Genomic DNA, 15800 nt, shown 5'->3' with positions numbered 1-15800 from the left:
CCTATATCTGACAGAGGGCTGATATCCAGAATATATAAAGAACTAAAGAAATTAAAAAGCAATAAATCAAGCAATCCAATTAAAAAATGGGGTACAAAGCTAAACAGAGAATTCTCTGTAGAGGAATATAGAATGGCAGAGAAACACCTAAAGAGATGCTCAACATCCTTAGCCATCAGAGAGATGCAAATCAAAACGACCCTGAGATTTTACCTTACACCCATCAGAATGGTAAAGGTTCAAAACTCAAGTGACAACACATGCTGGAGAGGTTGTGGAGAAAGGGGAACCTTCCTCCATTGCTGGTGGGAATGTAAACTTGTATAACCACTCTGGAAATCAATCTGGTGCTTTCTCAGACAATTAGGAATAGTGCTTCTTCAAGATCCAGCTATACCACTCCTGGGCATATATCCAAAATATGCTCAAGTACACAACAAGGACATTTGCTCAACCATGTTTGTAGCAGCTTTATTTGTAATAGCCAGAACCTGGAAACAACCCAGATGTCCATCAACAGAGGAATGGATACAGAAATTGTGGTATATTAACACAATGGGATACAACTTAGCAATTAAAAACAAGGAAATCATGAAATTTGCAGGCAAATGGTGGGATCTAGAAAAGATCATCCTGAGTGAAGTATCCCAAGAGCAGAAAGACACTCATGGTATATACTCACTTATATAGACCTATAAGACAGAATAAACATACTAAAATATGTGTACCTAAAGAAGATAAATAAGAAAGAGGGCCCGGAGTAAGATGATCAAGCCTCACTTAGAAAGACAAACGGGATGGACAGGGGAAGGAGGAGAAAACAAGTAACAGGACAGAAGCCTACCACAGAGGGCCTCTGAAAGACTCTACCTAGCAGTGTATCAAAGCAAATGGGGAGACTCATAACCAAACCTTGGTCAGAGTACAGAGAATCATATGAAAGAAGGGGGAGTTAGTATGACCCAGAGAGGACAGGAGCTCCACAAGGACAAAGTATATCAGGGCACGGGGGCTCTCTATGAGACTGTTTCTCCAACCAAGGACCGTGTACAGATATAACCTAGAACTCCTGCACAGATGTAGCCCATGACAGTTCAGTGTCCAAGTGGGTTCCATAGTAATAGGAACAGGGACTGTCTCTGACATGAACTGTCTCTGACATGAACTGATTGGCCTGCTCTTTTGTTACCTTCCCCTGAGGGGGAAGCAGCCTTACCAGGTCACAGAGGAAGACAATGCAGCCACTCCTGATGAGACCTGATAGACTAGGATCAGAGGGAAGGAAAGGAAGACCTCTATCAGTGGACTTTGGGAGGGACATGTGTGGAGAAGAGGGAGGGAGGGATTGGGATGAGAGGAGGGAGGAAACTACAGGGGGGATACAAAGTGAATAAAGTGTAATTAATAAAAAATAATAAAAAAGAAAAAATATACAAAGTATATAAATAAAAGGACTCTCACTTGAACCCAATACCCCTGGAAAAGTAGGGAAAATAATTTGAGAGTGGTTTTTCTATTTCATTTTCTCCTTACATGGTATATATAAGGTTTATGATGTGTTTCCACCAACTGTAACCTAGCTGGAGTCAAAAGGGCACCAGTGGGTCCCAAAGTGTGTTTAATCAAGGCAGTTGACACTGCGGGTACAGCTCACAGACACAGCAACGACCCACCCAGGGCTCTCTTACTCTTCTGCCCCCAGCAGAGCAGCTGCTGTTGTGGCGGCCATGACAGTCAGCACCCTACTTCCCACTTATTTTGCTGGACTCTTTTTGCTGGAGACCTGGGCAGACGATGGCGGGGGTAGGGGTGGGGGCGGGGGTGGGGATCATAAGTAGTTATGATTAAAAAGAGAAGGCAAAAAGATGGAGCAGGTCCTTTTACAGGCTCGCTGGAAGCCAGCGATTAAACTCTCCGTAGCCTGTGAGGAGGGAACGGATGACAAGAATGTTTTTTGGTGTTAAGGGGGGAGAGCTGGCAGACACAGCAGGTTGTTGTCATGTGTGGGTCCATGGAGATTCTAAAGAGTGAGTACAGGCTCTGAGGCTTAGAACTTATATCCAAAGAGATCAGAAATGAAAAGGAGCCTCTTCAAATAGACGAAGTGAATCATGAGAATGAAGATCTCTTGCTTCATAACCTTGTTTGGGTCTGTCCATATGCGAAACATTTCTGCTTTTCCTTTTTCCATAGTCATGTTTCCTGATTAACAATGACAGCAATGGTTATCATTTACTGCATTCGTGCTAAGGCTGAGGTATATTTTACTTATATTATATCGGATCTTAAGACTGTGATGATCTGTGATGATCTTCCACATTTACTTTTTTTGTTTGTCTGTTTTTGTTTTTTGAGACAGGATTTGTATGTGTGTGTGTGTGTGTGTGTGTGTGTAGCCATGGCTGTCCTGAACTCACTCTGTAGACCTGGCTGGCCTCAAACTCACAGAAATTCTCTTGCCTCTGTTTCCTGGGTGCTGGGATTAAACACATGGGCCACCACCACCCTGTCACATTTAAATCACAATGAGAAAAAAATGATGCAGAGAGGCTCAGTGATTTGTTCAAGCTGCACAGCTAAGAAAGAGTGATGTAGAATTTGGATTGAGGTTTGTGTATCTCTAAAGATAGTATTCTTTTGTTATGGTACCACCGACATCCACAGTGGTGCCATGAAGAAATGTGAATTTACCTTTTATTTCGTATCCTTATTCCCATCATCATGTCTCCTTCAATTTTCATTTTAAAGCAGAGACAAGTGCTTCAAATAAAGATAAGGCCGACATGACGCGTATCTTTGGTGGTCTAACAGTTGCTCATGGAGCTAGGCCAGCCATCGTTGTGTGTTCTGGTTCTCTTCATTCTGGGCTGCTCAGTCCTTGTTATCATTAAGCTCTGCAGTCCCACGAACTCTAAATCCTCAGCCGTCATGTGCTAGCCCTCAAGAGAATTTGAAAAGCTTCAGTCTGACAACCTTAGAATGTTGGTGCAGGGAGCAGAACACATCTGGCATATGTAATTTTGACCTCCTTATGCTAATAAGAATAAAAAAAAAATGTTCTGGACCAGTCTCTTCTTCCTATAATTGTAACAGCTCAGTATTTCTAACTAAGCTTAAGGACTTCGCACACTGAAAATGAATGGGAAGGCTCATGGTTGACAGCACCTTACAGATGGGATTGGAGGAGGGCATATGTGCTTGTGGAAAGGGGAGATAGTTGATCTCTGAATCTGTGTCCAGCTCAAAGAACAACGGAGACACTATAAACACATGAGGACAGAATCAAGTCCACCGCGGTCCCCCCAGGAATACCCCTGCAAGCACCCCCTCTTCTCTCCCCAGAAAAGGGGGACTTGTGAGCTTCCCTCTGTTACCCAGCTAAGTGTCTTTGCCCCACTGATGCCAGAACCTCCAGTCAGGACTCCCCTCCCCCAATATGCAGTAGTGGAGCTGCTACCCAGGGAGTCCTGGGTGAGCAGGCACTGACCAAGACCTGCTGTGTGAGCTGACTCACACTCACGGCAATGCTCTTGTGGCATTCTGTCTCCCACATGACTTGGGAGGGCTTGGAGACTGTGGGCATAAATCAACTTGCCTCCTAGGACAAGGAGAAAATGAAACAATGCCCAGGTACCCGCTTCTTAAATGTCTTGATCTACTGTATCCAATTGAAGGCTATTTTGGCAATTGTCAGAATACTGCTTCCTTAAGTGTGTGGAAAAAAAAAGGTTTTAAATGCTTTTGTTTGAGTTTTCAATGATAAGCAACAATAATAACCCAATCTTTACAGCATCAAGTGTCTGTGAATTAAGTGGGGCATTATTGTTTCTTCACTGCTCCTTTCCATAGTCCCTCACCTCATGATCCTCCTGATCACCACTCTTTGGCATCATCTCCAATGTTTGCCATACAGCAGGCAACCGAACAGTTGCTAAATAAACCAATGTATTGGTGAACAAATGAATGATATATGAATCATAGTTTTTTTTAAAGTACTTTTGGAATAAGCTTTTATTTGTGATAAGTCCTAAGACCTCTGTTATATTTTAAATAGACTTGACAATTTTTTTAGAGACATTATTTACTTCCTCACAAAATGATACGTCTCCTGAAATGAAGCAGAACATTAACGGCAAACTCCATCTAAGACCGCTCTCCACTCTCCTTCCAAAGACACCTCTTGTGCTGACAAGATGTCTGAGAAGGTGAAAGCACTTGCCAGACAAGCCTGAAAGTCTGATTTGATCCCTGAAACCTAAGGTGGAAGGACAGAACTGGGTTTGGAAGTTGCCTTTGACCTCTGCACGTGTGCTATGGCGCATGTGAACATACACACAAACAAAAAAAATAATAATAAATAGAATACAAAAAAAACATCTTGTGTCTCCACAGGAAGGGTAGTAAGCAGAAAGGGCTTGGAAGAAGTGCTGGCTGTTAGTGGAATGCAGCATGACTCAGTCTCTCACTGTCAGGAATACTTGACGATTTTAGCATTAGGAAATTCTGGATTAAATACTTAATATTTGTTAGCATTCAACTTTGCTTTTCTACACCTTAAAGAATTTTCAAACACTCTGAGACCTGTAACACTTAGTATGCCACAGACAATGTGGCTTCCAGGTGGCACGGGATATGGTTCTAGCCAATGCTACTATGACTCATGCCTAGATGCTGTTCTGGGAACAACAGAGATCATGAACCAAGGAATGAAATGGTTCAAAGATGAACCCAGAAGGAAATGGTAAGCGGAAGAGTAGATCTGAGGCTAGGCAGACCACCCTCGTGTTCAGGAGGAGGGCAAGGACGTGAAGGAGAGTAGAGACAGAGGTGGGAAGGGCCAGGTAGCACAGCAGTAAGAGCGAAGGGGTTTCTTCTACTCAAATTCCTGCCGTCTAACAATGCATGAAGCCCAGTGAGAAATGCACCATCCTCAAATCAGATCATTCCAAATCCTGAGAGTCTGTTTGCAAACACGGGATACTTGCAACGGGAACCACTATGTGCCCAGGTCGAGGAGGAGGATGAGCCACTTGAGTCACTATATAATCACTGGCTGCTTTTCTTTCCTATAGTTGACTTCACTTTTCTTCTCCTTGAGGTTCCCTGAACAATGATTTTTCCTCCCTGTGAACATGGAGTAGCCAGTGACTAGCATTTGCCAAGTCTGCAGCTTCAGAGCAGACACATATAGGGCACAGGGGTAAGGGTTTACAACCCAGCTAGTTAACCCCAGGGATTCACACATCTATGTCACAGACAGTCCATTTCCACATCTATTTATTTCATTGGTCATACCTGCCAAATTGTTGTTGGGATACCAGTAGTAAACTGATTAGCCTGTGACCGTCTTCAGAGAAGAGCATGCACTGTGATTGATTAACTGAGAGTTAAAGCATTTCAAAAATAAAAGAAGGAAGCAATTTGATGCTGTCCACTTTTATACACATTATCTCATTTAATCCCCCACAGGGGCTCCATTTGGAGTGATCCTATTTTATTACTATTTTATGAAGGAGTAAACAGGCTCAAGTAGATAAAACATTATTCAAGAGGTCACACAGCCAATAAATAGTGGGACATAGTAAATTCTAGAATGCTTACCCATCATAGCACACTAGCATTGCCAAATTTGCTTGTATGACCAATGTTTGGAGTTTAAATTTTTTTGGAAGACATACTTCTTTAGGGATCAAGATAAGTAAATGTAACTAAGGAACACTAAAAAAATGTAAAATATTGTACTAAGAAATTGAATAATGCACAAATGAATGGAAAAAATATCATGCCTATGTATTGGAAGAATGTTAAAATGTCTACATCACTCAATGTGATCCACAAATTCAAAGCTGTCTTTATCAAAATTCCAAAAACATTTTTCATAGAAATTCATATAGGACAGAAAACTTTTGAGTAGACAAAGCAATCCTGAGCAAAAACAACAAAGCTAGAGGCATCACACGACCTGATTTCAAAGTCTACTCCAGTGCTCCAGTGATCAAAACAGCAAGGTGCTTGTGTAGGCACAAAACTTGAACTGGTGGAACAGAATACAGAGTTCACAAATGAACCCAGGAATTTATAGTCAATTTCACTTTGACAAAATTGCCAAGGACACAGAATAAGAAAGGAAATATTCTCTTTAATAAATGGTGTCTGGGAACTTGGTTGTTGCAGTTCAAAGAATAAATTAGGTCTTTATCTCTAATTATACACACAAACCAGCTCATACTTTTGTACACAAAAAACAAGATTTGAAATGTAGATCATAAAACTATAAACATACTAGAAGAAACACTGAGAGTAGTTTTTCTCAAAAGAAAAAGCAGGAAAAGCAAAGTAAAAACATGATATTGTACTAAATTAAAAATATATTGTATTCAGCAAAGGAAACAAACAACATAATAAGAGAACATTCCAGAGAATGAGAGTTATGTGTAAACCATAAGTAGCCAATATCCAGAATACTCTAGAAACACAACTGAATAGCAAGAAAATAAATGACTTGACTTAAAACAGGGAGGAGAAGCCTTGCTAGGCCACAGAAGAGGACATTGCAGCCAGTCCTGAAGAGACCTGATAAGCTAGGGTCAGATGGAAGGGGAGGAGGTCCTCCCCTATCAGTGGACTTGGAAAGGGGCATGGGAGGAGATGAGGGAGGGAGGGTGGAATTGGGAGGAAATGAGGGAGGGGGCTATGGCTGGGATATAAAATAAATAACCTGTGATTAATATAAAAATAGAAGGGGGAGATAGCAAGACCTAAAGAGGAAAAGTGCTCTACAAGGATAGCCACAGATCTAAAATATCTGGGCAGGGGGGTCTTTTCTGAGACTGATACTCCAACCAAGGACCATTCATGGATATATCCTGAACCCTCTGCTCAGATGTAGCCCATGGCAGCTCAGTCTCCAAGTTGGTACCCTAGTAAGGGGAACAGGGACTGTCTCTGACATGAACTCAGTGGCTAGCTCTTTGACAACTTCCTCTGGATAGAGGAGCAGCCTTTCTGGGCCACAGAGGAAGACAATGCAGCCAGTTCAGATGAGATTGGATAAGCTAGGGTCAGATGGAAGGGGATGAAGATCTCCCTTATCCTTGGGCTTTGAGAGGAGCATAGGAAGAGATAAGGGAGTGAGGGTAAAACTAGGAGGGGAGGAGGGAGCAGGCTACAGCTGGAAAACAGAATGAATAAACTGTAATAAGAAAAGAATATAAAGCTTTGTAACATGACAACTAAACTCCTAATTTTGTCATCATTGGATTTTCAGCTCACTGTGAAGAGTACAGTGATAGTTTATATTTTATCCTAAATTTGTGGGTCAGTAGGAGAATTAAAGTCTCTTGTTTCCAAGCATGGCAAACTGAGTTTGATCTCCAGGCCCCACATGGTAGAGGGAGAAAACTCCTCCAAGTTGTCCTATGATTTCCACATATGCAATATGGTATAGGTATGCCAACAAACACACACACACACACACACACACACACACACACACACATGCACACACACACGAGAGAGAGAGAGAGAGAGAGAGAGAGAGAGAGAGAGATGACACACAAAATAAATAAGATAAAATTAAAAAAAAGACTATGACCATATCTATGACTTTGACTTAAATTTTTGGTATTGAATTATTTGTTTTGCCTTTAGCATTAAAGAATATCTCAAAGTAAAAAAAAATAAAATATTAAAAGTATTACATATTTTAAATATAAATATTTTTATATTTATATTTAAAATATAAAAAATAAAAAAAAAAGTAAAACAGGCAAATGATCTGAAAGGTACTTCCTAGAAGGGGGATTGCAAAGGGCCAACAGACTTAAAAGCAAACACCCAGCACCACTGATCATAATAGAAATGCAATGAACCCCACAGTCACCTGTTGTCCTATACCTGCCAGGATGACTGTTATCCAACTGAGGAAAGCTACAGTTGGCAAGAATGCAGAAAGAAGGGAACCTTTCTACTGAGTGTGGGAATGTAAATTGGTTCAACCAAATGAATAAGAATTTTCCAAGAAGCTGTAAAAATAGAAATACCATAGAAGTATGTATAATGCAATAATCCCCATCTGGGTGTATAAGCAAAGGGCATGAAGTGTGGATGTTGAGGAGACATCTGTTCCCTTGTGCCCATACTCTCATCATTCACAGCAGTCAAATTCGGAATCAACCTAGGTCAAGATGAATTTTAGAAGTTAAAATTGGAAGATTATAAAATGATAATCATTTACTTTTAGGTACTTTAATGAAGAAACAGAAATGTATTTCATTATGAATCACTGGTGAAAGGGTGATTTTATTTTATTTTTCTATATTTCTTAAATTACCTGGCTTATTTTCAAATTGGTATGAATACATTAAATTTTTTACATAATCTCATTTAGAATAATTTTACATTCATTTAATTCCAGATGTTTTCCAATGAAAGCTTAGGGAAAAATACATTCTTAGGAGAAACACAAAAATAGAGAAGAGTTTTGGACTGGCAGAAAAGGAATATGACAGTAGTCCAAGGTTACCATGGTATGACCTCAGGAGAGTCTCCTGAAGCTGAATTTCATGCTGTATAAAATGTCATCCCCGCTATTCTTACGCTGATCCTGTATGAGAAGTGGAAATTTCTTATTCTTATAGCATTTATTCATGCTTCGTGGTTTTCTCTTGTTGAGATATGAAGCCAAGTACAATACAGCCCCTTCTCTAGAAACAATGAGTGGGGAGGCAAAAACATATTTGGGATGAAGAAAGAAATGGTAAGGGAGAAACAGGGATTTGTGAAGAAGATGCCAGAGGAAAAGAGAGGAGCATTTCAAGTAGAGGCCACGATGTTTCTCCAAGACTATGAATTCTGACAGTGTTGGGGGACTTGCCAGTCTCTCAAGCCTCAATAGAAGGGGCCACCTCAAAAGTAAGGATGGAATGACATCAAGAATCCTGATTACCAGAATAATAGGTGCTGTGCTGTGAATATACATCTTAAGCTCAAAGGGGAAGGACTGTGAAGGGTTCTGAAAAGGGAACAAATAATTCTAGAAAACCATTTCTGAATCCAATTATATAAGGGACCTGAACTGGAAAAAATTCTGTATTTACAGTATTAACTTAGTCAAGGAAATGCAAAGGTCTAAACTAAAACAAAGGCAGCCAGAATGGAAAAAGACCAGTATTGAGAAATAGTATGAAAATAGAATAAATTTTTTTGTGTAAAAAAGGGAAACCAGGTGATTCAAAGGTTTCTGATTTTCTTGGATAGGCTTTATATACAATTTCTATATATAGAAGGGTTGAGAAAAACCAAAACACTGTATGTATAGAGCCTAGATTTTAGATTCAAAAATACACATATATGCATAGTCATATATGCATTATGTCATAGAAGTACAAGCAGGATGATTTAGGTGGAGGAGGGGAACTATCAAAAATGGAGGAGGAGGACTGGGAAGAAGAGTGGTCAACAAACAAGCCACAATGACAAATGTCTAAGTGAAACCCATTATTCTGAATGCTAACTAAACGTAATTAACAGCAACATTTAAAAAGATGGAGACGATAAAGGAAAAATACGGCATTGTGGGTTTCTGAGTCTCCTTAAGTTGAATCTTGGATATGCTGACTTCACTATACTTGTAGAGGATCAAAGGGATGATGGGCAGATGGTAACTAGGGGGATGGAGAATGTTGGATGATGCTACGAACTATTCAAAGATGCGTAGTATTACCGGAATTCAATTCTATACTTTCAGCATGCAGATTAACGGTTGTAAGGCCACCAGGGAAATGACTATTCTTTAAATGGTCTATTCAGCAGTACTCTGTGGGTTTCGGAGAATTAATATATAGCTTGTTTTTTTTTTTTTTTTTTTTTTTTTTTTTTTTACTAGATGTGCTATTGTAGGCTATCTCTAATAGTTTGTAGCTTCTTGTTCATATTCATATGGCCAGCATCTGGACTGAATTAAGAAGAGCTACCATACAGATGGAGATAGAGGACAGTATTCTGGAACCCTTCTTCTATACAACCTCACTGCCTATCACATTTTTCTCTATGCATTCTTACTTTCAGCTGCCATGGGGTCACCAAATCTTTGCTTAAATCAAATGTCCTCTGGCTCCAGGTCTTATGATGAAAAAATTTATGGAGTCCTGGACACATTACAAGTTTTACAGCTTTACAGCTGAAACCCTTCAGGTCCTCCTGACCTACTAAAGAAAAAAAAAGTTTTATTTTATTGTGATTCCCAAGTGTTCTCCCAGGGTGTGCATTTTTCCAATAGAATGTCCTGTTGCTTCCAGCAATGTGTTTCGTATTACCTTGAAGAGCAGGGCAGCTCTGATACAAGGAAGCCAGTCAATCTTCTTGCCAGCACAAGAGAAAACAGAATTTGCCATTGGAAACATGACTGGTTGGCTAGGTCTGTGGGTTATCAGTTTTCATTTCTCTCTTACTGGTGATAACTTATATTAGCCAACAACTGTACCCTAATTATTTAGAAATGATTTCTATCCAACAACTAATGATAGATATATTGGATATATATATATATATATATGCATATGAGGCCATTTAATTAATAATATATTTGAAGACTCTCCTTGAAAATATCTTATGTTCTCATGAAATCCAAGATGCAGCTAACAAAACTCTTGAATTAAACATTTTTTGGGAAACAAATGATTATATACATATTATCTATCAATCACCTGACTATCATTATCTATCTCTCTCTTTATTATCTCTATCACCTATCTATCATTATCATCTATTATATATCATCTAAATATCCATCATCTATCTATCTCTCTATCATCTATCAATCATCTATCTATCCATCTATCATCTATTTCTATCACATCTCTCTCTCTATCATCAATATATCTACCTACCTACATCTATCCTCTCTTTCCTTTAGAGCTTATAAGTGCCATCTGTTTTGGTGTAGCTTCTTATCAAGAAAGCAAACAACCTTACCTTGATGATGAAATCTGCTGTTAGTGGCCCGGCCATCCTCAGTATCTCTTTGTCTGGAAGTTTCTGGAAGTCCACTGTAGAATTGTCCACAAGGAAAGTGCCTGTAGAGCTCAGACTGTTTTCACCTTTAGTCCCCTGGAGCGTCTTGGTTTCCAGATCTGTATAATTAAAGGCAAGAAGAGGAGAAGCAGGTATGCCTGGGGCTACCACAGAGCACATGCAAGCATATTTTATGAATTAAAACTTGAGCTACTTAATAGAGGAGCATTATTCTTTTGATAGCTGACACTGTTGAAATTGTAATATAAATAAGATATATAAACATGCCTATGTCATACAGAAGATTATGTTGCATTTGGGATTATTTTAAAACTATCCAAGAATCCACGGCTCCCTGTCAAAATACCCTTTGACTTTCCATTGACCTCATCTGAGCATCCCACTTTACTGTAACCCACTCTTTTGGCTAACCCACGTCTCATATATATATATCTACCTGATTTCTGTCCTGTTTGCCTTCAGCCCAGCAATATTCCCAGTTTCATTTTTGCTTACTGAGGTAGGTCTAGGTACATCCGTGTGTTACGTCAGCATTTGTGCAACTTCCTGTTCATGCGCCGACCTACATCCTTTTATACTTTCTGTTGCTTACTACACATATGTTGTGTATGGATATAACATGGAACCTCTGCTCGGATGTGGCCTGTGGTAGCTCAGTAACCAATTGGTTTCCCATAGTAAGGGGAACAGGCACTATTTCTGACAGGATCTCAAGGGCAGGCTCTTTCACCGCTCCCCCTCCGAGGGAGGAGCAGCCTTGCTAGGCCACAGAGGGGGACTTTGAAGCCAATCCTGAAAATACCTGATAAACCAGGGTCAGATGAAAGGGGAGGAGGTCCTCCTCTATCAGTGGACTTGGAAAGGGGCAGGGAGGAGATGAGGGAGGGGGCGTGGGATTGGGAGGGAATGAGAGAGCAGGATACAGCTGGGATACAAAGTTAATAAACTCTAACTAATATTAAAAAAATTAAAAAATTAAAAAAAGAATAGGTGCTATCCATTGAGTCCCCCCTCTTCTTAAAATGACTTTTGATAATCAATTTTATCCACATATGATATTTATAAATGCTTAAGGAGAAAGAAATGGATTCTAGCACATTCAATTTGTTCAGTAACACAGTCAATGAGGTGTCTTTTGTTGTTGGAAATCATAGCATGCTGAACATGATTGTGACTACATATGCATATATTTGCGAATGAAGTTACTGTGATTATATATTGATATATATTAATATGTCACAATATATATTGATTATGTATGAATTATCTCATATAAGCACAAGCAGGAGGATTTGGGTACAGGACGGGAACTATCAAAAGTGTGGAAGAGGGCTGGGAAGAACCATGGTTATTATACATATAGTGACGAGGCTGTGATATATATCACAGAGAGGACAAGGTTGTGACTGAGGTTATTTAGGTTAATTGTGGCCTCTATGAAGAAAGACAGAGGGACTTAGGCAAATTATTTCTACAAGAAATCGCATGAGAACCATTGCTTCTGTCAGGAGTCCTTCCATAGAAAGATATGGGAGGCTTTGTGACTCTCACCGCAGCTTTAAGCGTGGCTCCTCTCTTCTATTTTGCAGAGTGGGCTTTTGGCTTAAAAACAAACATAAAGCCTCTGGAGATGCTAGAACCCTGGATATGCACCCTAGTTCTGAGCACCAGAACCGAGAGACTGCCCTGCTGTCCTTCTCAAGATCCATCTGATTAAAGATGAGCTGGGGCTGGAGAGGTGGCTCAGAGGTTAAGAGCACTGGCTGCTCTTCCAGAGGTTCTGAGTTCAATTCCCAGCAACCACATGGTGGCTCATAACCATCTATAGTGAGATCTGGTGCCCTCTTATGATGTGAGGGCATACACGCAGACATTATATACATAATAAATAAATTAATTAAAAAAGAGAGACAACCTGCTGTCAAATAAGTAACTGCTAAATTTTGATACAAACAGAACATACAAAAACCTCATATTTCAACAAGAAAATTATAAGCCATTCAGCCAGGTGGTGGTACATGACATTAATCCCAGCACTCAAGAGGCAGAGGCAGGTGGATCTATGTGATTTCGAGGCCAGCCTGGGATACAGAGCAAAACCAACCAACCAAACAAACAAAATAAAGATGAACTGGTGCAGCCAGGCAGTGGAGGTGCATTCCTTTAATCCCAGCACTCCGGAGGCAGAGGCAGACAGAACTGAGTTTGAGACCAGCCTGCTTTACAGAACAAGTTCCAGGACAGCTAGGCCACACAGAGAAAGTCTCTCTCAAAAAAAATAAACAACAACAAAACAAACAAACAAAAAAAAACAGAGACAGAAGGAGAGAGGTGGGGGAGAAAGGGAGAGAGGGAGGGAAGGAGATAGGTGCCTCTGTGTGTATATGTGCGTGTGTGTGTGTGTGTGTGTGTGTGTGTGTGTGTGTGTGTATGGGTGTTTTCCTCAATCTCTCTGCACCTTATTTTCTTGAGACAGAGTCTCACGTTGAACCTGAGGATCACTTCTTGGGCTGTGGTGATTGGCTAATGAGTTCTGGGGGACCAGCCTGTCTCTGCCTGTAGTGCTGGGCTTACAGAAACAACTATTTTTTCTTTTTTGAAAATTTTAAATTATTGTTATTATTTTCACTTATCTTTTTAAAAATTTCATGTGCATTGGTGTTTTGCCTGCATGTTTATCTGTATGATGGTGTCGGATGCCATAAAACTAGACTTACAGACAGCTGCAGTCCACCATGTGGATACTGGGAAATGATTCCCAGGTCCTCTGGAAGAGCAGCCAGGGCTCTTACACACTCCCACACTGCTTTCTTACCTGGCTTTTTACTCAGGTCCTCGTTTATGCACAGCAAGCACCTTAATAACTCTCTAGACCCCCAGTTCATCAGCTCCTTTGCAATCATAAAACTAGGAAGTCCAGGAGATTAACATATTAATAAATATAAGATTTTATTTTAAATATTTCTTCAGCAATGTCTAGTCATTTTCCCATGTGGTGACGACAATCTCAGCCTGCCTATTTTATTTCAGTCTCCGCCACTGCTGACAAACTCCATTTTAGAGCGCGGTTGTTAAACAGCAGATAGCTGTGTCCTGTTCTCAAGGGGATAAACAAATCATTTGGATGGTATAAAGTGTACACATATATTATCTCTTGACATGTGAACACTGGACTTTCTGGGACTGTTCAGGATTAGAAAAGAACTCAGGTCCATATAAGGATGACTTATCAGTGTTTTCTTGTTCTGTCTAAACTGTGCCTCACGTACTCCTTGCTTCACATGACCTTCTAAACCTCACCTCTTTGATTAAATGGCTTGTTTTTGTTTTTAGAGAGACTTAGTAGGATACAGTAACTTTTACAGGCTCCGATCTATCTTCCTCTTGTTTATCTGATTATAATGATCTTTATAGTCTAGTTGCCAGAAAGTGATCCCTACTACTTAAACTGTCTTCCTGGGCATGTGGGTCGAAGAGGAGGCGGAAGACCGTAACTGCCTGTGGGAATTTAGAGCAGAGTGAAGGGGACCAGAAATGCTGAGGGATCAACTGAAGAGAAAGCCTTTAAGTGAAAGTGAACTTTAGAGGAAATGTTACATAACCCCCAGCCTTTGTCTTTGTTTACAGACCATAATTTTCTGGTTGTAATTTACAGATCTCTCTCTAACTAGCACGGAACCATAAGGAATAAGATGTGGCTGTGTATTGTTACCTTGGAAGGACTAAAGGTCGGTTCTTAGACCAGTGGTTCTCAACGTGTGGGTACAGGCCTTTTTGGGGGGTCACATATCAGATATCTTGCATATCAGATATTTATATTATGATTCATGTCAGTAGCAAAACTACAGTTATATGAAATAGCAATGGAATAATATTATGGTGGGGAGGGGGTCACCACAACGTGAGGAACTGTATTGGCTGCATGAGGAGGTTGAGAATGGTAGATGAAGCTACCATTTTATCTTGTGCTTTTTAAAAACCATTTTATCCAAAACCCTACCACTTATCTTCAAGATACGAGGTCTCTGAATTAATTCACAGAATTGAGTATTCTACAAAGGTTTGTTTTAAATGTCACAGTTTGTTACTTCTATGTATTTGTGGGTTGATGAAGTAAAGATTTAAAATAAGAAAGGAAAAGGAAAAGAATGAAGAAGAAATGAATTTTAGAAGGAGGAAAGGAGCCAGCCACTTAGTTCATATCAGAGATGGTTCCCTGAGGGGGATGCAGCCTTACCAGGCCACAAAGGAAAACAATGCAGACAGTCCTGATGAGACCTGATAAGCTAGGGTCAGAGGGAAGAGAAGAACCTCCCCTATCAGTGAACTTGCAGAGGGGCATGGGAAGAGATGAGAGAGGGGGGTGGGATTGGGAGGAGATGAGGGAGGGGGGTACAGCAGGGATACAAAGTGAATGAACTGTAATTTATAAAAATCTAAATGAATTTTTTAAAAGTGAAAAAAAGGAGGAAAAGGAAAAGAGAGGAGAGGAAAGAAAAAAGTAAGAACTATAAAGAAAGAAGACAGAATTGAGGTAATGGTCACAAAGGCTTAGTGACTCAGCCACATGCATAGCCCATGAATGACACACTGGCGCTGGGTATTTGCATGTTCCTGAATGGCTTGTGCCTGGAGATCATGGCTGCAATGGCCTCTTCCGTCTCATCAGGCAGCCATTCAAACTATCATGTCACACTGTGGGGGTAGAGGTGGAGAGACAGGCTCTCCTGTGCTTTAATCCTTTCTGGGAACAAAACTTAATAGTG

At 40.2% G+C, this 15800-nt stretch overlaps 1 protein-coding gene across 6 annotated transcripts in view; it reads right to left on the bottom strand.

Annotated features, from left to right (window-relative positions):
* The window catches only part of Adamtsl1 (ADAMTS like 1), a 904412-nt gene that overhangs the window by 211565 nt on the left and 677047 nt on the right, over positions 1-15800 (bottom strand). For all 6 annotated transcript variants that reach the window (XM_060365805.1, XM_060365807.1, XM_060365806.1 and 3 more), the window contains one exon: positions 10975-11132. In XM_060365805.1, the coding sequence (XP_060221788.1) occupies positions 10975-11132 (158 nt within the window). The remainder of the gene's footprint in view (positions 1-10974; positions 11133-15800) is intronic.

The sequence above is a fragment of the Meriones unguiculatus genome, chromosome 12 (assembly GCF_030254825.1).
Source record: "Meriones unguiculatus strain TT.TT164.6M chromosome 12, Bangor_MerUng_6.1, whole genome shotgun sequence".
NCBI lineage: Eukaryota > Metazoa > Chordata > Mammalia > Rodentia > Muridae > Meriones > Meriones unguiculatus.
Note: the sequence above shows the minus strand (reverse complement) of the source record. Positions and strands in the feature narration are given on the sequence as shown.